This window comes from Chanos chanos, chromosome 12, assembly GCF_902362185.1.
Source record: "Chanos chanos chromosome 12, fChaCha1.1, whole genome shotgun sequence".
Lineage (NCBI taxonomy): Eukaryota > Metazoa > Chordata > Actinopteri > Gonorynchiformes > Chanidae > Chanos > Chanos chanos.
Window position 1 is genome coordinate 1,905,001 of NC_044506.1, and position 27,500 is coordinate 1,932,500.

The window sequence follows — 27,500 nt, forward strand, 5'->3', positions numbered from 1 at the left end:
CTGCTCAAACGTCTACCCAGTGCATGGACGCCCAGTCTTCCTAATGGTCTCTTATCCTTTTCACACTGTTCCAGAGAGGTGTGAGTTTGAGTGACTGGAAGATGGTGCAGAATTCACTGAAACATTTTCTTCTGAACAGAGCACCTATGGCTCAGAGATTAAATAAACTCTGAGGCCCAAACACAGAATGGATTGAATTTATTTTATTTCATATTTTCCTTCCCTTGATAGACAGAATATCTGTCATGTGGCTTTTACTCATCTTATAAAGATGTAGGACAGTATTCAAAAGGAGAGGCAATAAAAAAGATGTTTAGAGATAGCATTTCTCTCTCTCTCTGTCTGTTTTCTTTTCGTTTGGTGGTAAAGGATGGGAAAAGAGAGACCTTTAAATCAGGTTTGAATTGCATTATTTGGGTTGCGTCATTCCATTGACCAAATATAGCTTTTTACTCGCCGCCTGAGGACGGTTTTTGCTGCGTTAATATTGTATTATTGAAAACAGGCTCCGCTAATGATTCTCCACAGAGCACAGCCATCTCTTCTCCTCTTTTATCCCACCCTGCACTCTGCCCCCTCTCTGCGCTGGATTACTGAATTTCTGTGTCGCTCTTCATGAGGTAATATAGTCAGTTAGTTTGATTGGAAATGTTTCAGTTTCCCTCCTGTTCTCATTCATGGATGGTCTCTTGACTCTGTCAGCTTGGCCTGGCTCTCCTAACGAAGAGTGTCTCTCACAACATATGACTGAAATATTGAACATGGCAGCGAGTGACACGGAATAAGACTGAAAACTCCACACATTCATATGCATGTATTTCTGCCCAACCCTCCGTTTGCTAATCTCTGTTCAGCCCTCAGGCTACATGCTGTCTTGGAGTGTATGTGTCTGTAGGTGTATGCATGTATGGTTGCATGTGATTTTTACATCAAAGCCATCTGGTCATCGTTGTATTATGTAATGTGTTGTCAGGGTGATTTTTTTTAAATCCGTTTGTGCACTTTTTCTTTGGGAAGACAGAATCACAAAGGAGTGAATCATTTGCATTGAATGAGTCAGTGAGTGAGCTTTGGGTACAGGTCAAAATCCGCGAGGATTCTGTCTGAATCAGCAGGTCCGAAAACATCCAAACTACTTCGAGCTGATTTGCATTTTCATTTTTCCTTTTTCATGGGCCACATAGTGAGAGAAGGACTGAAGTGTGTGTGCTTATTGTCATTATAATAATCACATAATCAAATCTCGATGTTCCTGCCAAAGTCTTTCTTTTGGTTGGGTTCTTTTCATTGTTATGCAAATTCATGCTGACAATGCACTCATTCACATTCATATGCACACACAGACACAAACACACACACACACACACACACACACACACACATACGTGCGCATATCTCGGAGTGAGAAAAGTGTTTGTCAGAGGGAAGTGACATTAAGCAGAAAATGACAGTTGAGACCAACATTCACCCTGTGCACATAAACGGCAGAGAGGGGATCTGACAGAACCAAGCAAAGGCTCCACAGGAACCGTTTTAAGAATAACTTTAGTTTGGCAGATAGATAGATAGATAGATAGATAGATAGATAGATAGATAGATAGATAGATAGATAGATAGATAGATAGATAGATAGATAGATAGTTGGTTGGCTGGTTGATTGATTGATTGATTGATTGACTGATTGATTGATTTGTATAAAGACTAAAAGGCTGATAAGTGTTTTAATGTTTAAATGGTCTGCCATCTGACTGATTTTGTGTGGGGGATGTTTGAACCTGTTTTCTCAGTCCACTGGGGACAGATTAGGTGGTGAAGCTGCTGAATGAGATGTGTCAGTCCGTTACTCTGAGGGTGTTTTTTTTTTTTCATCCCTCTGAAGGACTTGGCATGGTTCTGACTGGGAGTATTTGATATCTGTTCGCAGCAGGCCTCTTCAAAGTCTGAGAGAAAAACACAGCGAACACACACGCATCTAAAACAAACACATGCTCTTGAAACGTCCCTTCAGGGAAAAGAGAACGTGATGTTAGATGTTCAGCCCAGTAAACTCATTTACTCCCAATGTCTTTTCTTCATCCTGTTTTTTCACAATAAACAAAATGGGCAAATGCTTCACTCTTAAAGGCAAATCCTTTACTCCTCTGACTGCTTCACTCCTCTGACTGCTTCACTCCTCTGCCTGCTTTACTCCTCTGACTGCCTCACTCCTCCGGCTCCTTCACTCCTCTGACTGCCTCACTACTCTGACTGCTTTACTCCTCTGACTGCTTTACTCCTCCGGCTCCTTCACTCCTCTGACTGCTTCACTCCTCTGACTGCCTCACTCCTCTGACTGCTTCACTCCTCTGACTGCTTTTCTCCTCCGGCTCCTTCACCCCTCTGACTGCCTCACTCCTCCGGCTCCTTCACTCCTCTGACTGCTTCACTCCTCTGACTGCCTCACTCCTCTGACTGCTTCACTCCTCTGACTGCCTCACTCCTCTGACTGCTTCACTCCTCTCACTGCTTTACTCCTCTGACTGCTTTTCTCCTCCGGCTCCTTCACTCCTCTGACTGCCTCACTCCTCTGACTGCCTCACTCCTCCGGCTCCTTCACTCCTCTGACTGCCTCACTACTCTGACTGCTTTACTCCTCTGACTGCTTCACTCCTCTGACTGCTTTACTCCTCTGACTGCCTCACTCCTCTGACTGCTTCACTCCTCTCACTGCTTTACTCCTCTCACTGCTTTACTCCTCCGGCTCCTTTACTCCTCTGACTGCTTTACTCCTCTGACTGCTTTTCTCCTCTGACTGCTTTTCTCCTCTGACTGCCTCACTCCTCCGGCTCCTTCACTCCTCTGACTGCCTCACTACTCTGACTGCTTTACTCCTCTGACTGCTTTACTCCTCCGGCTCCTTCACTCCTCTGACTGCTTTACTCCTCTGACTGCTTCACTCCTCTGACTGCTTTTCTCCTCCGGCTCCTTCACTCCTCTGACTGCCTCACTCCTCCGGCTCCTTCACTCCTCTGACTGCTTCACTCCTCTGACTGCTTCACTCCTCTGACTGCCTCACTCCTCTGACTGCTTCACTCCTCTGACTGCCTCACTCCTCTGACTGCTTCACTCCTCTCACTGCTTTACTCCTCTGACTGCTTCACTCCTCTGACTGCTTTACTCCTCTGACTGCTTCACTCCTCTGACTGCTTTTCTCCTCTGACTGCTTTTCTCCTCTGACTGCTTTACTCCTCTGACTGCTTTTCTCCTCTGACTGCCTCACTCCTCCGGCTCCTTCACTCCTCTGACTGCCTCACTCCTCCGACTGCTTTACTCCTCCGACTGCTTTACTCCTCCGGCTCCTTCACTCCTCTGACTGCTTTACTCCTCTGACTGCTTCACTCCTCCGGCTCCTTCACTCCTCTGACTGCTTTACTCCTCCGGCTCCTTTACTCCTCTGACTGCTTTTGATCCAGAGGTTGAGTGATTAGGACGTCTTTGGCACATGTGTCCTTAGAGAGAGAGAGAGAGAGAGAGAGAGAGAGAGAGAGAGACGCAAAGTGATTAAGACACCCCGTCTATAAAATCTCGAAATCTTTGGCTGTGAGTTAGTTTTGCAGTGAGGGCCTATGTAAAGCACAGAGAGGAAGAGACAGATTTTCCTTTCACTCAAACCTGTCATTTCTCTTCTCCTTTAAACCTGTCATTTCTCTTCTCCTTTAAACCTGTCATTTCTCTTTGCCTTTTATACAGAGAGGACAGCAGGGTCAGCATCTCTAAAACATCACTTAACCTAGAACATCCTCTCTCTCTCTCTCTCTCTCTCTCTCTGTTTCACTCTCACTCTCTCTGTTTCACTCTCTCTCTCTGCATCTCTTACTCTCTCTGTTTCTATTTTTTTCTATATACGCCTACCACTCTTTTTAGCTTATCTCACTTATTTATTTATTTATTGTTTGTTTGTTTGTTTGTATACTTTAATGTATTTCATCATGATATTTTCCTTTGTTTTAGTTTGCCCTCCGAATCTTTTGTGACCTTACTCTCTCTCTTCCTTCCATTGCTTCATCTCTCTCTTCTTTTTTAATCTTTTTTTTCTTTGTCTTCTTCCCTGCTTTTCTCTAGCCCTCTTTCTTGTTCTCCCAACAGTCGATTCTGAGTCTTGCTTTGTTCTGCATTCAGACTGTCCTCTCCTGTACCTCTATGTGAAGAGTCAGTGAAAGTAGTTGGGTTCAGTTGAGTCAGCAGTGAAGGCAGAATTGAGATTTAAAAAGAGAAATCTCAGACGGCTCTGTGTAAACCAGACAGATTCACCAACAGCCCCTTCAACTGGCACATGTATTCAGTCTCTTGTCACTGGATTCTCTTGATTCATATGTTAGGAGGGTCTTAAGTGAGAGGGATAAATGATATTAACAAAAAACATTAATAATAATCATGATAAATAATGAATAATCATTAAGAATAATCCTGGTAAAAACTCACTGGCTCTGTTTCTGCATGGGAGACTGTGTTCCTCCTAAATAATTTAATTTTTAATATATAAACTACAGATTTTACATCTAGGCAGAGAAAAGTTCATATTTACACACTCACTCACACACACACACACAGGTGCATGACACATAAACTGGACAAGGGCAAATACTTTTATTATTCAAGATGAAAATTAAGGTTAAAAAAACCCCTCAGAGCTTTCCATCCCTCCTAAGTCACCTTGTACTGTATGCTATCTAAATGTAATGAGATCTATACACAGACGGAGCGCAGCGAAGGACAGAGAGAGAGAGAGAGAGAGAGTATGAGAGTTCGATATGCACGATATGCCGCGGTTGCTCCGATCCAAATGAGACGGGGAGACGGTATTCGGAGGTTCTTCTGATTCAGTCCATGAGCCCTGTTCACATTCCGTAACCTTCGAAGACATCTGTGCGGTTTGTATGAATAAATAAAACAGCTCTTCCACGAGGCAAAATGTCTTTCACGGCAGCTTAACCCGGAATATAGCCTATCTGAAAATATCAATTGATTTCCCTGCTGTGATTAAACTGTTTGTTACAAAAAAATAATGAGGAAAAAAAACATCAATTTTCATCGAGGTTTTTTTTTTTTCCATTTTCTCACCATCCCAACTCCTCCAAGTCCCCCCCCCGTTTTGCCGCTCATTTTATGTGAGAAATGCTCGCGCCAGTCGGATTGCCTATTACTCATACCCGCGAACAATTTATCACGATTATGCGAGGTCCATGTTACACTTCTTTCGAAGAAATAAACCAAAACAAAGCAGTAACTAACCTAATATATTTTCATTATTTTGAACAGCGAGGGCTTTGCACAGCTCATCCATTGTAATCACAAAAGTTTGACAGTATTTCGTCCTTTCGTCCTCATACAGCCGTTATCTTTTCTCATTTGCCTAAAGAGATATGGGATGGTGTGCCTCAAAACAATTTATCTCATTACAGTTTTATTGGAACTACTATATTTTTGCGAGTTTTACAGGAGATAATGCTTTATGACATTGGTACTATTTCATTGGACGATCAATATGTTTGTCTTTCCCATGTTTTCACAGGATTGGTCAGGGATTTCTGAAGGATGAGTTACCGCCCCGTCCGTCGCAAGATGAGAGGCTGGTTGATATAACATTGGTCCCGCCCACCTATTCTTGTTCATTGTAAGCGGTCGCTGGCTGTACCAGTAGTCTGAGGGATGTAGTGTAATACCGGTGGCCGTAGGTGCGTGTAAATGTCGGCGGACTAGTCGGACACGGAGAGCGCTCTGGGTCTTCGGCAAGACCTGTTCGGTCGGAAAGAAAGGGAGAGTGCGACAGAGCATCTCTCTCTCTCTCTCTCTCTCTCCTCTCTTTTCTCTTTCTTTCTTACACGCAGAATATGGCGGAGCATCACACATCATCTGACAGCAAGCACAAAGCGGGTTCCAGTGCCGGGAGCTCTCATCACGGGAGCAGTCGACAGGGTACCGGAGGTGGCAAAGGGGGCCTCTCGGTTGGTTTGACGCAGCCTGCGGGATGGCAGTCTCTGCTGTCTTTCACTATACTTTTCCTGGCCTGGCTGGCTGGTTTTAGCTCCAGACTCTTCGCTGTCATTCGTTTCGAGAGCATTATTCACGAGTTTGACCCGTGGTGAGTTGACATTTTTATTAAGTTTAGTGCCTTTAATCCGCGTTAAAACTTAACTGTCAGCTGTCTCGCTGAACTTCGCAGAACTGACGAATTTAAATATAACGGTTATCATATCAGTTGGTCAAGTGGTTTTCCGCTCTGTTCCCAGTTTCAGATAACTTGTTAGAGCGGCTGAAGGAAAAGTTATAACTGATGTAGCAACGTTACCGTGACTTCTGTGGCTTGGCGTGAATATAATAAAAGATGGAAAAATGCCATTTATTTGACAAGACCTGAATCTGGACGTTTGGAGTAAATTTACCATAAGAGATGCAATCCATTCATTCGTTCATTCATTCATTCATTCATTGTGGTGAAGCGATGGGTTAGTGGCTGTCCTTGATGAAGACACCTGTGAATTGCGAACGGCTGCCGTTAGCGGAACCGTCTATCTATGCCTGTCCTCACAACAAAGCGTTTCCTCGAGTGCAGACAATTTCTATGATAGTTGTCTGATGTTTTTTCAGCTTATCCGAGACATGTCCCCTGCGTGGCTAAATTAATCTAGATGGTATCAAACGAACTGTCTAAGGTCCAAACTGACCACAACAAGACGTGCCTATTTTGTCCGTAACGTTTAACCACTAAGTCTGGCAACAAAAAGCCAGTTCGTTCTACTAGAGTGAATCAGTATTTTCGTGCGGTTCGGCAGAGCCAGTTGGCAGTCTTAATCGTAAGTGAATGTTCAGAGTGTTTGAATGTGTTTAATGCTGTAAGTCTCTTAAGATGCTTAAGCATTGCGGTTCAAACTTTGAGATTTAAGTGACGGATATGGCTCGCCAGGCCTAAGTGACCGTGTAAATGTGACCTGGCATGCCAAAGGGAGCATCTCTAGAGAGATCAGATTCCCGTCTCTTAGCTGATGGACTGACTTGGACCATCTCAAAGTCATTTAAGAGAAGCACAGCTCTTTAGCCTGTTGTTAGTAATTCAGGTAGCTCTGTTTCTATGTGACTTTTTCGTACAGACGGCTTCCTTTAGCCTCTTATCTGTGTTGGGCCGTGCAATAGCTGTGTGTTTTTAGAATTCTCTTTGAATTGTGTTCAGTCGTTGCCTATTTAATGGTAAAGAGAATGGTTTTAATTAGGGATTTCTCATGGTCTGTTCTCTGTTGCACTTCCACAAAAAGCCTGTGCACTCATATCTTGCATGTTTTACATAATCTAGATTAAAACTGGACCAGCCATTGACAGGGCAAAGGTCACATTCCCTCAAACATTCAGTGGTTGATCTCTCTCTCTTTCTCTCCCTCTCTCTCTCTCTCTGTCTCCTGCGCTTGCTCTCTCTCTCTCTCTCTCTCTCTCTCTCTCTTTCTCTCTCTATGTATATATATATATATATATATATATATATATATATATATATATATTTACTGATATGATGTATATTTCAGTAGACTGTGCTGTGTTTGTTTGTGCAGCTGTGTGTGAGAGAGACATACCCATACGCAGTACAGAAAAACTGAAGTGTTGCTGATTCAGTTAGAGTGCTTGTTCGATGAGGTCATCAGTTCTAGGTTGTTGGCATTGGCTGTGGAACTGTTTGGTCTTTGTTGAGATTTGACTGTGAACATCAACTGTGCACTGAACATGGGGCTACTGAAACACCGTAGGCCAATGTAAGGCTTTGAAAGGACCACACCCCCTTTCCAGAGCACACTCACTGGTGTGTGTGTGTGTGTTGTCTGTATTCCCCTCCTGTTCATTATTTCCCAGGTTACACCACAAATCTGTTTGCTCCCCATGCTGACATCTCCTCCAGTCTGTGCTGTCATTTCTCTCCTTTATACACAAACACACAGGTACATTTCTCTCTCTCTCTCTCTCTCTCTCTCTGTATGTGTGTATGTATTTGTCTGTCTGTGTGATGGGAAGTATTTGAGTGATTGAGTGAGTAAATGAATGAGAGAGAGAGAGAGAAAGTGAACAGGGGGAAGGGGTTGATGTCTGTTTCATCAGAAATAATGAGCTAGATGCTCTGGATGGGTTTAAAATCCCTCTCTCTCTCTCTCTCTCTCTCTCTCTCTCTCTCTCTTTCTTTCTCTGTCTCTCTCTCTCTCTCTCTCACACACACACACACATAGCTTTTCCCACTAAAGCCAGGGCTTGAGGAGGAAACTCACAGACAGGTGCCTGCCACATATCTCATCTCCGGGCTTTGATCTCCTGTCTCACCTCCATAAGAGAGAGAGAGAGAGAGAGACAGAGAGAGAGAGACAGAGAGAGAGAGAAAGCGAGAGAGAGAGAGAGAGAAAGCGAGTGCTTGAGCCTGCGGGATTGTTTGCCAGGTAACCGTGTGTGTCCTGCTCTTTGGCAGGGCTCCAGTGTATTATGCCTGAATGGATTGCTTAACAGTGTGACAGGGGACGGTCGTGGTGTCTGAGTCAATAAGCTATGACTGTGAACTCTCTATCACTCTCTCTGCTCTCACTCTATAGCAGTTCACTCTCTCTAGACCCACATCACACTAACACACCCCTCAGAGCCACGATACACTAACACACCCCTCACACCCACGATACAGTAACACCCCTCAGACCCACGATACACTAACACACCCCTCAGACCCACATCACACTAACACGCCCCTCAGACCCACGATACACTAACACCCCTCAGACCCACGATACACTAACACGCCCCATCAGACCCACGATACACTAACACGCCCCTCAGACCCACGATACAGTAACACCCCTCAGACCCACGATACACTAACACACCCCTCAGACCCACGATACACTAACACGCCCCTCAGACCCACGATACAGTAACACGCCCCTCAGACCCACGATACAGTAACACCCCTCAGACCCACGATACACTAACACACCCCTCAGACCCACGATACACTAACACACCCCTCAGACCCACATCACACTAACACACCCCTCAGACCCACGATACACTAACACACCCCTCAGACCCACATCACACTAACACACCCCTCAGACCCACGATACACTAACACCCCTCAGACCCACGATACACTAACACACCCCTCAGACCCACGATACACTAACACGCCCCTCAGACCCACGATACACTAACACCCCTCAGACCCACGATACACTAACACGCCCCTCAGACCCACGATACACTAACACGCCCCTCACACCCACATCACACTAACACACCCCTCAGAGCCACGATACACTAACACACCCCTCAGACCCACGATACACTAACATACCCCTCAGACCCACGATACACTAACACACCCCTCACACTCACATCACACTAACACACCCCTCACACCCACGACACACTAACACACCCCTCAGACCCACGATACACTAACACACCCCTCAGACCCACGATACACTAACACACCCCTCAGACCCACATCACACTAACACACCCCTCACACCCACATCACACTAACACGCCCCTCAGACCCATGATACACTAACACACTCCTCAGACCCACATCACACTAACACACCCCTCAGACCCACGATACACTAACACACCCCTCAGACCTACGATACACTAACACACCCCTCAGACCCACATCACACTAACACACCCCTCAGACCCACGATACACTAACACACCCCTCAGACCCATGATACACTAACACACTCCTCAGACCCACATCACACTAACACACCCCTCAGACCCACGTCACACTAACACACCCCTCACACCCACATCACACTAACACACCCCTCACACCCACATCACACTAACACACCCCTCAGACCCACATCACACTAACACGCCCCTCAGACCCATGATACACTAACACACTCCTCAGACCCACATCACACTAACACACCCCTCAGACCCACGATACACTAACACACCCCTCAGACCTACGATACACTAACACACCCCTCAGACCCACGATACACTAACACACCCCTCAGACCCACGATACACTAACACACCCCTCAGACCCATGATGCACTAACACACTCCTCAGACCCACATCACACTAACACACCCCTCAGACCCACGATACACTAACACACCCCTCAGACCCACATCACACTAACACACCCCTCAGACCCACATCACACTAACACACCCCTCAGACCCACGATACACTAACACGCCCCTCAGACCCACGATACACTAACACACCCCTCACACCCACATCACACTAACACACCCCTCAGACCCACGATACACTAACACGCCCCTAGGACCTACGATACACTAACACACCCCTCACACCCACATCACACTAACACACCCCTCAGAGCCACGATACACTAACACACCCCTCACACCCACATCACACTAACACACCCCTCAGAGCCACGATACACTAACACACCCCTCAGACCCACGATACACTAACACACCCCTCACACCCACATCACACTAACACACCCCTCAGAGCCACGATACACTAACACACCCCTCGGACCCACGATACACTAACATACCCCTCAGACCCACGATACACTAACACACCCCTCACACCCACATCACACTAACACACCCCTCAGAGCCACGATACACTAACACACCCCTCAGACCCACGATACACTAACACACCCCTCAGACCCACATCACACTAACACACCCCTCAGACCCACAATACACTAACACGCCCCTCAGACCCACGATACAGTAACATACCCCTCAGACCCACGATACACTAACACGCCCCTCACACCCATGATACACTAACACACTCCTCAGACCCACATCACACTAACACACCCCTCAGACCCACGATACACTAACACCCCTCAGACCCACGATACACTAACACACCCCTCAGACCCACGATACACTAACACGCCCCTCAGACCCACGATACACTAACACCCCTCAGACCCACGATACACTAACACGCCCCTCAGACCCACGATACACTAACACCCCTCAGACCCACGATACACTAACACGCCCCTCAGACCCACGATACACTAACACACCCCTCACACCCACATCACACTAACACACCCCTCAGACCCACGATACACTAACACACCCCTCACACCCACATCACACTAACACACCCCTCAGACCCACGATACACTAACACACCCCTCAGACCTACGATACACTAACACCCCTCAGACCCACGATACACTAACACACCCTCAGACCCACGATACACTAACACCCCTCAGACCCACGATACACTAACACGCCCCTCAGACCCACGATACACTAACACACCCCTCACACCCACATCACACTAACACACCCCTCAGACCCACGATACACTAACACACCCCTCACACCCACATCACACTAACACACCCCTCAGACCCACGATACACTAACACACCCCTCAGAGCCACGATACACTAACACACCCCTCGGACCCACGATACACTAACATACCCCTCAGACCCACGATACACTAACACACCCCTCGGACCCACGATACACTAACACACCCCTCAGACCCACGATACACTAACACACCCCTCACACCCACATCACACTAACACACCCCTCAGAGCCACGATACACTAACACACCCCTCAGACCCACGATACACTAACACACCCCTCACACCCACATCACACTAACACACCACTCACACCCACATCACACTAACACACCCCTCAGACCCACATCACACTAACACACCCCTCAGACCCACAATACACTAACACGCCCCTCAGACCCACGATACAGTAACATACCCCTCAGACCCACGATACACTAACACGCCCCTCAGACCCACGATACACTAACACGCCCCCCAGACCCACGATACAGTAACATACCCCTCAGACCCACGATACACTAACACGCCCCTCACACCCATGATACACTAACACACTCCTCAGACCCACATCACACTAACACACCCCTCAGACCCACGATACACTAACACACCCCTCAGACCCACATCACACTAACACACCCCTCAGACCCACATCACACTAACACACCCCTCACACCCACATCACACTAACACACCCCTCAGACCCACGATACACTAACACGCCCCTCAGACCCACGATACACTAACACACCCCTCACACCCACATCACACTAACACACCCCTCAGAGCCACGATACACTAACACACCCCTCAGACCCACGATACACTAACACACCCCTCAGACCCACGATACACTAACAGACCCCTCAGACCCACGATACACTAACACACCCCTCACACCCACATCACACTAACACACCCCTCAGAGCCACGATACACTAACACACCCCTCAGACCCACGATACACTAACACACCCCTCACACCCACATCACACTAACACACCCCTCACACCCACATCACACTAACACACCCCTCAGACCCACAATACACTAACACGCCCCTCAGACCCACGATACAGTAACATACCCCTCAGACCCACGATACACTAACACGCCCCTCACACCCACGATACACTAACACGCCCCTCAGACCCACGATACACTAACACGCCCCTCAGACCCACGATACACTAACACGCCCCTCAGACCCACGATACACTAACACGCCCCTCAGACCCACATCACACTAACACACCCCTCAGACCCACGATACACTAACACACCCCTCACACCCATGATACACTAACACGCCCCTCAGACCCACGATACACTAACACACCCCTCAGACCCACGATACAGTAACACACCCCTCAGACCCACGATACACTAACACACCCCTCAGACCCACGATACACTAACACGCCCCTCAGACCCACGATACACTAACACGCCCCTCAGACCCACGATACACTAACACGCCCCTAGGACCTACGATACAGTAACACACCCCTCAGACCCACGATACACTAACACGCCCCTCAGACCCACGATACACTAACACGCCCCTCAGACCCACGATACACTAACACGCCCCTCAGACCCACGATACACTAACACGCCCCTAGGACCTACGATACAGTAACACACCCCTCAGACCCACGATACACTAACACGCCCCTCAGACCCACGATACACTAACATACCCCATCAGACCCACGATACACTAACACACCCCTCAGACCCACGATACACTAACACACCCCTCAGACCCACGATACAGTAACACACCCATCAGACCCACGATACAGTAACACACCCATCAGACCCACGATACACTAACACACCCCTCACACCCACGATACACTAACACACCCCTCAGACCCACGATACACTAACACGCTCCATCAGACCCACGATACACTAACACGCTCCATCAGACCCACGATACACTAACACACCCCTCACACCCACGATACACTAACACACCCCTCAGACCCACGATACACTAACACGCCCCATCAGACCCACGATACACTAACATACCCCATCAGACCCACGATACACTAACACACCCCTCAGACCCACGATACACTAACACACCCCTCACACCCATGATACAGTAACACACCCCTCAGACACACGATACAGTAACACGCCCCATCAGACCCACGATACACTAACACACCCCTCACACCCATGATACAGTAACACACCCCTCTGACACACACGATACAGTAACACACACCTCCAGCTCTTATATCAGACCTCTCCATATGACCGTCCAGGCATCAACAGAACAGCAGTTAGCTCAGTCAGGTGTGTGTGTGTGTGTCTGTCTGTTTCTGTGTCTGTGTGTCAAAAGTTTTTGTACACATTAAATTTTGATGTTCTGACAGAAGTTTTATGAAAAACTGAGTTAATTTAACATCTGCATTGTTACAAATACTCACAAGAAGACAGTGGTCTCATGTGCCTTCATCTACTCTAACTTTATCTACTCTGATGAGTGTAAAAAAGTGTTATTTTATGAGCCTTAATTAACTCTCCTAGTGCTGATTTATCTCTGAGGAATATGCCTTGTGCACTATGACCCTCCATTCAAAAAAAAAAACTCAACCCCAGTCAAAAGTGTTCAGAAAAGTATACTGACGGATCACATTACATGTCCCTCCTTTAATCTGGCTTCGTCTCCCTTTAGTTTTACTGTAACTGTAGAAATCTCTCAGCAAAGACACAGAAGCAAACGTAACACCTGCTGTTTGTGAGTCACAGAGATGGTCCTGGCGCTGTGTTTGCTAACTTTACACAGGCAGGCGGCCGGAAATCAAACCTCTTCACTCTCCGTTTAGCCCAGAGAGGTGGATATCTCACGCGGATGCTCTGTGGAGCCGTTTGGCTGGAGGAGTGGTGTTGCCAAGTTGTTTACGTATGTTGATTTCATCAACATCTGACGCCCTCTGACCCAGAAACAAAACATCTAACGCCCTCTGACCCAGAAACAAAACATCTGACCCAGAAACAAAACATGTAATGCCCTCTGACCCAAAAACAAACTTGCCACAGTATCTGCCCCTGTTTGACACTCCTTCTATGCTTTTAATGCTGCGTTTACGCTTTTAAAGGTGTGTTTACGCTTTTAAAGGTGTGGAATTGTTTGCTGCTCACAGGTTTATAACCTTTCTGTCTGCTGTGTAAGTGTGCATGAGTGTGTGATTGTGTGTGTGTCAGAGAGAGAGAGAGAGAGAAATAGTATTATCAAATAATTAGCAGTTAATTTAGGAATACTTGCCGTGTGTTTTATGAATCTGTGCAGAAATAAGACAGTCCATTAAGAAGGTAACACATGCAGTTTGACACATTATTACACATAATCGGACACAGACTAGGCGTATATCATTTATATGTGTGGCCGGGCTAAGTGTGTTTGAGTGACGTTGGAGAGTTGAGCAGTGAAGAAAGTCATTAGTGTTGTGCTGTATGTGGAGAGCTGGACAGATGTGCTCCAGGCACCTGCTCCTGACACCTTATTCACACACATAACTGTCCCCTGGAGGGGAAGTCAACCTGACACCAACCTGGGGCAGACTTTTAAAAGATGTCATTTACATTCTGTCAGTCTTCACCAACCTAACCTCTCCATGCTCCACTCCACACACACACACACACGTATACACCCACACACACACACACACACACACACACACACGTGTACACCCACACACACACTCATATACACCCACACACACACACACACGTGTATACACCCACACTCATATACACCCGCACACACACTCTCACACAACCACACACACTCATATACACCCGCACGCACACACACACACACACACGTATACACCCACACACACACTCATATACACCCACACACACACTCATATACACCCACACACACACACTCATATACACACACACAACACACGCACGCACGCACACACGTATACACCCACACTCATATACACCCACACACACACACACACACACGTATACACACACACACACCCACGCGCACACACACACACACACCCACGTATACACACACACACACCCACGCGCACACACACACATACACACACCCACAATTTAACCTCTCCATGCTCCACTCCACACACACACACACACACACACACACACAATCATATATACACACACACACATATACACCCGTACACACACACTCAGGAAAAACACACTGTCTTTGGCTGCTGACTTTTAAAGCCCTTGTCATGGTCTCATGAGGGCACGTAGTGGATTGAAAACTAAGGGGAACATCATTAGTTTGATACCTGACGTGATCAGCTGGTGAATTCTGTGCCTGAGTATGATCGGTTAAGATCCCGTTTCAGATCAAACTTTGCTCTGATTGGCTGGGAGACCGCATGGTAGAGACAGAGACCTGACACGAGTACTCGGGACCGTACAGAACACATTCGGTCACAAGTATTTTACCAGAACCTTTTGGACTAAGATATGGTGAGATTGTGCTGCAGACATGGTTCTGTCCCTGCTGACACACACACACACAGACATGCATGCAGACGCACATACACACACACAGACATGCATGCAGACGCACACACACTCACACACACACACACACACACACACAGACATGCATGCAGACACACATACACACACACTCACACACACAAACAAGACACAGACTGAGGCAGAACACACCTCCCAGTGATTAGTGTTGTGACTGTCTGTCTGCAGTCACAGGGTTTAGTCCTACACCACTGCATGAGCAAGACTCCCTCTTACTGTAGAGGGGGATCAGGGATCAGAGGTGGAGGGATGGAGGGAGGGATGGAGGGATGAGGGGGGGGGTTGAGGCCAGATGGATGTGTGTGATACTTTTCTGAAGACCTGAGAGATGGATATGGAAACCCACTGAAGAGTGATGTTAACATTAAGACATGTCCAAACGATTGTTAAAGACACATGCACACACACACACACACACAGAGGTGTATCTGTGTTCTTGTTTCTTTCTCTTTCAGTCATGCAGCTCTGAGTGTTTGTGTGACAGGTACGTGTGTTTTAGGTTTGTGTGGTGTGTGTCAAGTGTCTAAATAATTAATAAATAAATAAATAAATAAGTAGTAATGAATAATAAATCTATCTTTTCTGTCAGTGTGTGAAATCAGTGTTGTTGGCATTCCGTCTCTCTCTCTCTCTTTTCTGTCTGTGTGTGTGTGTGTTTGATGAGGAGTGAAAACGGAAAGAGGTGAGAGAGAGTAGGTAAACAAGTGTAGCAGTGAGCGCTGAATTAGCAATTACTGGCTCCTCTTTCTCTGGCTTTTTTCACTGCTTCCCCTCTCTCCCCCATTAATTATACATAGTGTGCTGGAGAGAAGAACTGTGTGTGTGTGCACGTGTGTATGTGTGGTGCATGCGTGTGTGTGTGTGTCTGTGTGGAGTAGAGATTGAAGGAGACAGTGTGTGGAGGTATTTGTTAAGGTGATTAATTACCTACTGCTCCCAGCAGGGTTACATATCAGTGTGTGCCACTAAAAGCCAAAACTCCAGAGAGAGAGAGAGAGAGAGAGAGAGAGAGAGAGAGAGAGAGAGAGAGGGATGTACTGTATAAGCAACTCGGCTGGAGGTATGGCTGTATAGAAACTGAATGAGATGGGGTTGTATCTGTGAAGCGGACATGGATAACTTGGGGATTTATACCTGACTGTAGAAAACTCTGAATTAATGCTTCACATGATCGGTCCTTTATGGATTAGGGTTATGTGCCTATGCGTGTTAGTGGGATTTGTGTATGGGTGTGAGTAAAATGTGTGTGTGTGTGTGTTAGTGTGAATGTTGGTGTGATTGTTGTGGTTGTGTGTGTGTGTATTTATGTGTGATTGTTGTGTGTTTGTGAGTGTGTGTGTACGTGTGTGTACGTGTGTTAGTGTGCGTACTAGTGTGAATGTTGGTGTGATTGTTGTGGTTGTGTGTTTGTGAGTGTGTGTATGTGTGTGTGTACGTGTGTGAGTGTGTGTACGTGTGTGAGTGTGTGTATGTGTGTTAGTGTGCGTACTAGTGTGAATGTTGGTGTGATTGTTGTGGTTGTGTGTTTGTGAGTGTGTGTACGTGTGTGAGTGTGTGTACGTGTGTTAGTGTGTGTACGTGTGTGAGTGTGTGTATGTGTGTTAGTGTGCGTACTAGTGTGAATGTTGGTGTGATTGTTGTGGTTGTGTGTTTGTGAGTGTGTGTATGTGTGTGAGTGTGTGTATGTGTGTGAGTGTGTGTACGTGAATTAGTGTGAGTACTAGTGTGAATGTTGGTGTGATTGTTGTGGTTGTGTGTTTGTGAGTGTGTGTGTGTGTGTGTGTGTATGTGTATTAGTGTGAGTATTAGTGTGAATGTTGGTGTGATTGTTGTGGTTGTGTGTTTGTGTGTTGATTAGCTGGGTTTTGAGGGATAAGATGCTGCCTGGTGTACTCAAGGGAAGCAGAACTTGACGCAATTCTCCATCTCTCTTACACACACTCACACACACACATCACAAACACACACTTCAATTTGGTGTTTAATCTTTGATAACTAAAGTAGAGTTAACATTGTTCTCCTCCTCTCTGTCTCTTATTCTATCTCTGCTCTGTGAGTGTTGGATGTCTAACCCAGCTGTCTCTGCTCTGTGAGTGTTGGATGTCTAACCCAGCTGTCTCTGCTCTGTGAGTGTTGGATGTCTAACCCAGCTGTCTCAGCTCTGTGAGTGTTGGATGTCTAACCCAGTTGTCTTTGCTCTGTGAGTGTTGGATGTCTAACCCAGCTGTCTCTGCTCTGTGAGTGTTGGATGTCTAACCCAGCTGTCTCAGCTCTGTGAGTGTTGGATGTCTAACCCAGCTGTCTCAGCTCTGTGAGTGTTGGATGTCTAACCCAGCTGTCTCAGCTCTGTGAGTGTTGGATGTCTAACCCAGCTGTCTCAGCTCTGTGAGTGTTGGATGTCTAACCCAGCTGTCTCTGCTCTGTGAGTGTTGGATGTCTCACCCAGCTGTCTCAGCTCTGTGAGTGTTGGATGTCTAACCCAGCTGTCTCTGCTCTGTGAGTGTTGGATGTCTAACCCAGCTGTCTCAGCTCTGTGAGTGTTGGATGTCTAACCCAGCTGTCTCAGTTCTGTGAGTGTCTAACCCAGCTGTATGTCCACCACACACAGTGCTGTCCTCTGCCTTTCAGGTTTTGAAAGTTGCTTGAGATCTATGGTCTCTGATGCTCTGTAGAATCAGACAGTTTCTGTCAGGGGTCAGTCTGGGTCAACAAAGAACGGAGGGGGGTACTTATCCACAGAGAGAGAGAGAGAGTGTGTGAGAGAAAGAGAGCGAGAGAGACTCTGTACTTTATCTTCTTTAGAAAATTGTGTGGAGTCACAGAGATGTGCTCTTGTTACTCTATTATTCCGTTTTACTGTGAAAAAAACTATGAATGACTGAATAACTGAGAGAGGAGGAAGAGACTTGAAAAGAGAAGGACAAGCAGAGAGAGAGAGACAAACAGAGGGAGAGAGAGAGATGGAGGGAGGGGGAGAGATGGAGGGAGAGAGAGACGGAGGGAGAGGGAGAGATGGAGGGAGAGAGAGAGATGGAGGGAGAGGGAGAGAGAGATGGAAGGAGAGGGAGAAATGGAGGGAGAGGGAGAGATGGAGGGAGAGGGAGAGATGGAGGGAGAGAGAGAGATGGAAGGAGAGAGAGAGGGAGAGAGAGAGATGGAAGGAGGGGGAGAGGGAGAGGGAGAGATGGGAGCTGTTCTCTCAGTAGTGGTTGTACAGTAAGGAGAGAAGGGCAGCGCTGGAGAAAAGGAAGGAGTGGAAAGCGGTCCTGTGGGAGACTCTTTTATTTTTTATTTTCAGAGAGACAGGAGGAGAGAAATAAAGATTATACATGTAGAGAGAAGAAGACATGACATTTTACTGTAAAACTGATGAAGGAAGAGTTAGAGTGGGAAGCCCTGCATCTCCCCTTTTCCTCCAGAGCTCTGGGTCTCCTCTCTCACTGCAGGAGAGAGGGAGAGAGAGAGGGAGAGAGAGAGAGAGGGAGGGTGAGAGAGAGACAGAGAGATAGAAAGAAAGAGCGAGAGAAAGAAAGAGAGAGAGAGAGGAGAGATGGACAGAGAGAGAGGAAGAGAGAGGGAGGGGAAGAGAGAGAGAGGGAGACAGGGAGAGAGAGAGGAAGAGATGGAGGGAGAGGGAGAGAGAGAGAGAGAGAGAGACAGACAGAGAGAGAGGAAGAGAGAGAGAGGAAGAGAGAGAGAGAGAGTCTGTGGCAGTCTTGTGACTATAGAGTATATGTGGAAGGCAAACAGGAGCCAAGAAAAAAAATCAATAGTTAAAAAAAATCTCCCAGCTCAATCATCTGTGTTTATTTTGTAAGTTCTCTGTGTTCCTCTGGGGTTTGGTACTGTTTAGACCTGATGGGCTCATGCTGAATTCTGTGTGCGGCTGATGGGATGCTTGGCATTGTGTGTGTGTGTGTGTGTGTGTGTGTGTGTTTGACTGTGCATGTCCGTGTGTGTACGTGTGTGTGTGCTGTTTTTTTTTTCTATTTAAGATAAAAGGTTTGATTTGTCTCAACACTATGGTATCTCACTCTGTTCCAGACCTCTGAGGTGTTGGCAGGATTTGCCTGGTGTCTGCTGTGTGAACACTGTGTTCACGTCTTAGACGCTTTGCTCTTGTCTCTCACACGTTTGCCGCAAACCCTCAGTAACTTTCAGTCTGATCTCTGACTGTCTGCCTGCTCCGTGCACCACCATCACCACAAACAACAACAACAACAACGACAAGAGTTAAACACATTTTTAAGGCTACTCAGGCCTTGGCTACCCCACTGGAAGAGAGACAGGATCATCTGACTGGGAATTCTGTTTTCTTGATTCCCATGGAAAAAAAATAAATAAATAAAAATTAAAAATAAAAGATTGATCTCAGACAGTGGAAACCGCGCGCTTGTAGGTGTCACAGGACTTGATGTCATGGAAATGCACAAATACATAATACTGTCGACCCCCCCCCCCCCAATGTTCTGTGTGACAGTGTTGCCAGTGAATGTTTTAAATGAATAGATAAAGGATTGGACTCTGTCTCACTGGTTTGAGCAACTGGAAAGACGCCCCCCATAGTTGTCAGTTAAGCCTACAGAGCAATATATGAAGCATATTTGAAAATCAGTTGGAAAACTAAACTGTGTCTGAATCAATATCCAAATATCCGAATCCTTTTCTGGACTTAAAGTGTCGATTTTTACTGTTTCCCCTTTAACATGAAAAACGATTAGCTTGTCTGGACTCTCACTGGCCGACTGGCTTGGCCAGCAATAGGCTGGCTGATTTCCCCAGCGGGTGATTGGCCAGTTGGCTGATTCTCCGGCTGTACCATTGGCTGACCTGCCAGCTGGGTGGGTGGCAGTGTCTCCTTGAAGGGATGCCCACTGAATCGCATTGTCAGCCAAGGTCCTGAATGCTGTTGGCCTGCTAGGATATAGACCAAATGATTTCAGTAAAAACTGGGTTTTTTTTAAACTTCTTTGCCGGTCACTGATATGAAACAGAAGTCATGTAAAAGACTGCACTGTTGCAGACAGAAAATTAGAGGGAAGGAGATGTCTGTGACATCATGGGTTCTAGAACCTTCACGTTCAGGCGTTCTACGCTCAGAATTCCATCAGAACATTCAGTTTGACCGATGTCACGGGAATCTTTTGTTTTGTCTCTGGAATCTGTTGGATATCAGTTGGCTGTTGGATATCAGAATGCCCTCACCTGAGTACAGGTTAGATGAAACTAAATGAGTTGTCTGTAGTCTGCAGAATGGGGAGAGTCTTTGGTTTCCACAGTAGATGTCTGCGAGGGTTCTGACTCTGCAGAATTCAACTGTGGATCCTCTGTCGGAGGTCAGGGTGAGTTTAGTGCTGCTGTTCTTCCACATAAATCATTTCTTATGTTACCCCCAACTCCTGTCTGTGTGGAGTGTTTACTGGTGTATGTGTGTACGTTGGTGTACGGCTCAGTAATTTTGGGAAAGTGACAACATCGCCTTAGCTCTTGGCATGAAAGCCCCGAAATATCTTGGCACTTACTTAAATACTTACATGCCAAAAACCTGGTCTGGTGTGAGTCAGTGCCACAGAGAGCCCAAAGTCCAATCCGGTTCGATCCAGTCGAAACCGGTTCGTCTCAGTCATCACGGGGCATTGGTGACAGCCGCTCACGGGTCACCGGGGAGGGAAATACAGGATGAGTGGAAAGATGGATTGATGGAGAGAGAGAGGGAGGGACAGAGGAATGACAGGAGGAATGGGTTTTCAGACTGTTGTGGGCCAGAGAAGACAGTTCTGTCAGATAGCTGTCAAACCACCATCACAAATCAGCCATAGCTGCAGTATGCACGCTGACAGGGAGACGCTGTGTGTGTGTGTGTGTGTGTGTGTGTGTGTATTGAGGGAGCAGTAGCGTCTGCTCATACACACAGCTTTTTTTTGTTCAGGTTTTCTTCTGGCATTTATCATTAACATAACATGTAAGAGGAACAACAAGAATGAGGCATGCTAAACTTTGTTTCCTCACTCACCACAGAGCATTATAAGTTCATGAATATTCACCACAGAGCATCATAAGACCATGAATATTCACCACAGAGCGTCATAAGACCATGAATATTCACCACAGAGCGTCATAAGTCTATGAAAATTCACCACAGAGCATCATAAGTCTTAGAAAATTCATTGCAGAGCACCATAAGTCTACAAATATTCACCACAGAGCATCATAAGTCCATGAATATAATCATCGGAGTCATACGTCTCTGGTCTTGTGTACAAAAATGGGAATGATCCATTCCTTTTCCATCCAGATGGAGTTCCCTGCCTCCCCCCTCATGATTGGCTGGTCAGGGGGGGTCAACTGTTTTCAAATACACAAAATAATGATGGGTTTTTCGATATGATGGTTTCCTAAAAGGTGTTGGAAAATTGTTTCATACTATTCACCCATCGATGACGGGGTAGTTTGAGTGATTTTAAACTGTCCTCGACCTCCTCTGGCGCACATCTGTGGTGTCTGCGTTTTTTTTCTCCTTTTTCTGTGCAGAAACATCAAGTTAAATGGCTTTCAAATGACTGGTAAATGTACTTTTCATTTTCCTTAACTGCGGTGTCGCCATTACGGCTGCGAGCGTGCGGCACTGCGGCAGGGATCGTATTGATTTTCGCTGACGTACAGTCGAAGGTTTTCTCGAGAATGTCACCGCCGCTTTTCTGACGGCGAGAATTTCTGCGCAGGCCTGAGTGAAGGCGCGGTGCAGGGAGGAAAATCAGTTAAAACGCCGCTGATCGGAAGAAAATGAAGCGGCTCCCGTGGTAATCTTGAGCTTAACCTCTCTGATCCAGGTGTTTATGATTATGTTACTGCTGCAGGTACATTTAATACACATAAAATGCCAAAGCTTACTGATAAATATATTGACTTCAAGGTGTACACCTCTAATTGTGAAATGGCTTGGCATCAAGGCTTTTACCTTGGTTTTTGGGCCACTGTTTGATTTGAATCTCGGTTTGGTTCGAGATAAGAAATCCGAATAATCTCAGAATTCAAGTTTTACCTTCTTTTTAAACGTTTTCTTTCTTTTTAAACGCCTTTAGTTGTACACTCTTCTTTGAAGAAAATGTAAGAAAACTAAACCTGAGCAAGATTTTAAGACTCTTCTTAATGACAACGAGTGAAAGAAATCTGAACTTCAGTAGCCTATCTTGTTAAGGTAATTCATCGAGAAAATGACTTATGTTTCCATGGTCGTAACTGACGACCGCATTACAGCCACACCAGCGTGTTGCATGAGGATTGGGTCCGCTCAGCATGGTATTCCCGTATAGAAGAAGAAGCGCGTGACGACGATCAAATGATGATCAACTGCCCCAAACTTTCTCAGATCAATGCGCTGCAACGTCGATATAAGAAAAACAAGTCCCGGCTTTGGGAAACCTGAGCATTTTATTCATCATTGTGCCAGTATGTTCATATATGCCATTATAACATATTATTTATAGTCTGAGTAATGACTGAGCATATATGTTTTATTATTTAACACAGTTACATCGTCATCAAAGCTGTTGTGATGGCCTGCTCAGACAAAGCGTAATCGCATCGCGTTGTAACTATGATGCATAACCTACATCATCTCGTGTGAGAAAGAAAAAGAAAACGCGTATCGGCTTCAAATTAAGATTAACGTTGTTCTTTAATGATCGAAAAACCGTGTGGAAAAAACACTGTGTCTTTTGTACTACGAATATGTAATGGCTGGGTATCACTTACAAGGACTGAGATGGAAAAAAAATTTGCGGTTCATTACGAACGTACCATCAACTGAACCGTGGCCTGACTGCAGAATCACAGTTTTCGGTTACCATTTCAGCCCTATCGTATGTGCGATTGTTATTTAGTTGTTTTATTAGCCGGTTATATTGCAAATGCACGTGGAAGGACCTCCTGATTGGTCCATGTGAAACTGTCCTACAATATCCTTACTGTATTGTAAAAATGATCTCTTATCCATGGAAATCATGTCCATGTGTTCGCTGTTGATTTTCCTGTTTGCGTGGGCTAAATACGGCTATAATCACACATTCCATTTAAAACGGCTCCAGACAATAGGAATCACAGTGTTTTTTGACGGGCACTTTCTGTCAAAGCGTTATCATAATAGCATATTGTTTATCACTGTTATTACCTTGGGAAGAAACACGGGCAGGTCGTGCAGTCTTAAAGGAAGCTTTTCTCTCCGGCGTCTTTTGGAGCAAACTTTCTTCCAAAGTAACGAGACGTGTGAGTAACGTCAAATTAATCACCGGAAATGAATTAATGAACTTGTAAAGGACTGTGCGCCCCCTGGCCTCATTAGAGATTGTTTAATTTCCAGTTTGAATAGACTGTTTGAATTTAATGTCCTGAAGGATATATGTTTTATCCTCGGTGTAGCACCATTCGTCCTACGGTCTCAGGGTTGCTTTTAACGAACGAAGTTAATTAATTTTCTTTTTATAACTGAACCACTTGGGGTTTTTTGTTTTAATCTTCAAACGAATATTTTTTTTCCTCCTGCTAATGCAGGATCAATGGAAGTTTTGTATTTGTGATATGAAAACTTTAGCTGAATGTCTTAAGCTGATTCTGAAGGGACAGAGTTCACAGGAACTTTTTTCTCTCTCAGAGCCTCAGACCAGAGACATTTTGAAGAAATAAGAATCACCATGATTATTCAGAATGATTACTGGGAAAGGAAAGGTTGTTGTAGTCTGGAGATACTTAGTGAGAAGCTTTGGGTCAAAGAATCGGTGGGGGAGGGGGGGGGGGTGCTTGGTCTATAATACAGAAAAAATTGAGCTCTGAATAATCCACTACTCACTGTACTTCACTGGCTTCTGGTAGCAGCCCCGATCCAGTTTAAGACACTGGTGCTGGCTCACCAGGCCGCAAGAGGCTCTGCCCTGTCCTACCTTCAGTGTCTCATCACTCCATGTGCCCCAACCCGATCTCTCTGCTCAGCCTCCCCTGGGCCACTGGCGGTCCCCTCACTTCAGGCACCTCAGTCTCTGATCACTCCTTACACTCCAACCCGATCTCTCTGCTCAGCCTCCTCTGGACACTTTAGGGTCCCCTCACGTCAGGAACCTGGCAGTTCCGCTCGGCCACGACTTTTTCCTCCCCCCCGATCCGCTGTGGTGGAATGATCTTCCTCACCCAATCAGAACTGCGGAATCTCTCACCATCTTCCGCAGGAGAATGAAAACGCTCCCTCTTTGATGTTAAGTTTTATGGTGTAGAATGTAAAAAAAGAAAGTCCTCTGTACTAACCGTGTCTCTGCGCTGCAGGTTTTGTTTTATCGTTGCAGGATATACAGGAGCCCGGTACTGAAAATAATTAATTTGCATTCCTACTGCGATCTTTTGCTGATGAGGTCGTTAAACCTGATTTATGCGCTAATTGTAAGTCACTCTGGTTCAAAAGCGTCGGTGAAATACCAGATTGTAAATTGATTTGAATGTGACAGAGTGTCCCGTCTCACCAGATGAGACTTTGTCTGAATAAAAACTTGGCTCCGTTGTTGTGAACAGGTGTAAACACACAGGCTAATGCTCATTTCACTGAGTGACTCTGATTGTGACTTGGCCATTAGCAGTGTCAGGTTTGTCGCTGTAATCTGAGGTCCTCATACTTCCATAATCCTGATGCTGAAAGGATCAGAAGCATGGTTTGGATATAGATGAAACTTGTTCTGGTGACAGCCATCATTCTTCACTCCTGACCCGGCCGGACTGTCTGCGCTGCGATGTCGTGGTCACATGGACCAACCAAAGTCACAGGAGGTTACACCAATGACAGAGCTATAATCTGTCGTTTTTTCCTGTCTGCTCCTGCTCACTGGTCTGTGAAGAAGTAGTCACTTTACGACTGTGAAAAAGATAGAAGAGACACAGAAGAGGAAGGATAGAGATTTGTTCTATGAGATACGCTTTTAACACGAATGTATTTCTTTTAATAATAATGGAAACACTCGACTGACAGAAAAGAATTTTCTTTTTTTTCTTTTTTTATAGAGCTTTTAATCAGTTTTTGAGGAGTTATAGTGATACGATGGTGTTGTGTTTCAGTCATTTTTGTTTGGTCTTTTTTCACAATGAGACAGTGATTTGAAAGTTCAAATTTAGGACGATTGCATCGTTTCACACTCGATGCTTTTGCCTTTGGCCTGTGAGGACTATTTGGCATAGTCTTCTTTCTGTGGGAGCCAGACCACGTCCAGATATCTCCATCAGATACACAGGCTGGCATCTGGACATGTCCAGAGATCTCCATCAGATACACAGGCTGGCATCTGGACACGTCCAGAGATCTCCATCAGATACACAGGCTGGCATCTGGACATGTCCAGAGATCTCCATCAGATACACAGGCTGGCATCTGGGAGGCGCTGTGACTCATACAGACTCTGCTCTCAGAGACATCTTCAGACACACGCAGGTTAAACAATGCTGACTGCTATTGACCAAGACAGCGGCTTTTTCAATCGATTTTTATGTGACTTTGGGGCTTTTTTAAAAGGAAGATGAAAGTAAAGATTTGCTTGCAACTCTTTCTCTCTCTCTCTCACACTCTCTCCCTTCCTCTCTCTCTCTCCCTCTCTCACACTCTCCCTCTCTCTCTCTCTCTCTCTCTCTCACACTCTCTCTCCCTCTCTCTCTCTCTCTCTCTCTCTCACACTCTCTCTCTCTCTCTCTCTCTCACTCTCTCTCTCTCTCTCTCTCCCCCCCCTCTTTCTTTCTTCTCCTCTTATTGTCTTTTCTCAGATAAATGAGTGGTCCAGTGTAGCTGAGTGTAGTGCAGTACAGTCAAGGGTAATGTTATAGTGTGGTATTGTGTGCAATATTAAACCAGTGACAGGCCTTTTTGTAGTGTGAATATTGTCACAGGTCGAGGGTGTGCAGTGAAGACAGCCAGAGCTGAGTGTAAACGGTTGTTATGCATATCTAGTCTACCTGTGTTCCCTGTTCATGGCTGAGTTTTCCAAAGGTAATGGTAATCCTGTGTCTGGGGCTCATTTACTATTATATGCCACATTGAATGGGCTTTAGCCATGATATACACCAAATATGCAAATTTCCTAAGCACTGAATTGGCCAACCCGCATGCAGGATGTGGAGCTGTCTGTTTTGTGCTGTAATATGTAGATATTATGAGGTTTGGCCTCTTTGCTAAAGTAATAAAGCAGCAGTAAATACAGATGCGTTTGATTTGACAGCAGTGGATGTGTTCTCTCTGCTCTTCACTAAAAAACAGACTGGATTTCACTGTCATTCCATGTCCATACATCTTCCATTAACCATACACACACCCATAAACATGTCCATGTGCACGCAAACCCTCTCCAAAACACACACACACACATTCACACCGATTCACCCACCCACACACACACACACACACACACACACCCGCACTGATTCATCCACAAAGACACATACACACACACAAACAATCCATGGTTAGATCTCAGAAACAGACTTTCTGAAATCATTAAATGAAATGCGTTTTTTCCCCCTACCACCTCTTCAGTTTAATTTGTCCTCGAGTTGT

At 45.9% G+C, this 27,500-nt stretch overlaps 1 protein-coding gene across 1 annotated transcript in view; it reads left to right on the forward strand.

Annotated features, from left to right (window-relative positions):
• Positions 1 to 5,870: 5,870 nt before the first annotated feature.
• Positions 5,871 to 27,500, forward strand: part of LOC115825342 (dolichyl-diphosphooligosaccharide--protein glycosyltransferase subunit STT3B-like) — a 93,449-nt gene continuing 71,819 nt past the window's right edge. Inside the window, exon 1 of the mRNA XM_030789160.1 lies at positions 5,871 to 6,121. Coding sequence (XP_030645020.1) covers positions 5,871 to 6,121 — 251 coding nt within the window. The remainder of the gene's footprint in view (positions 6,122 to 27,500) is intronic.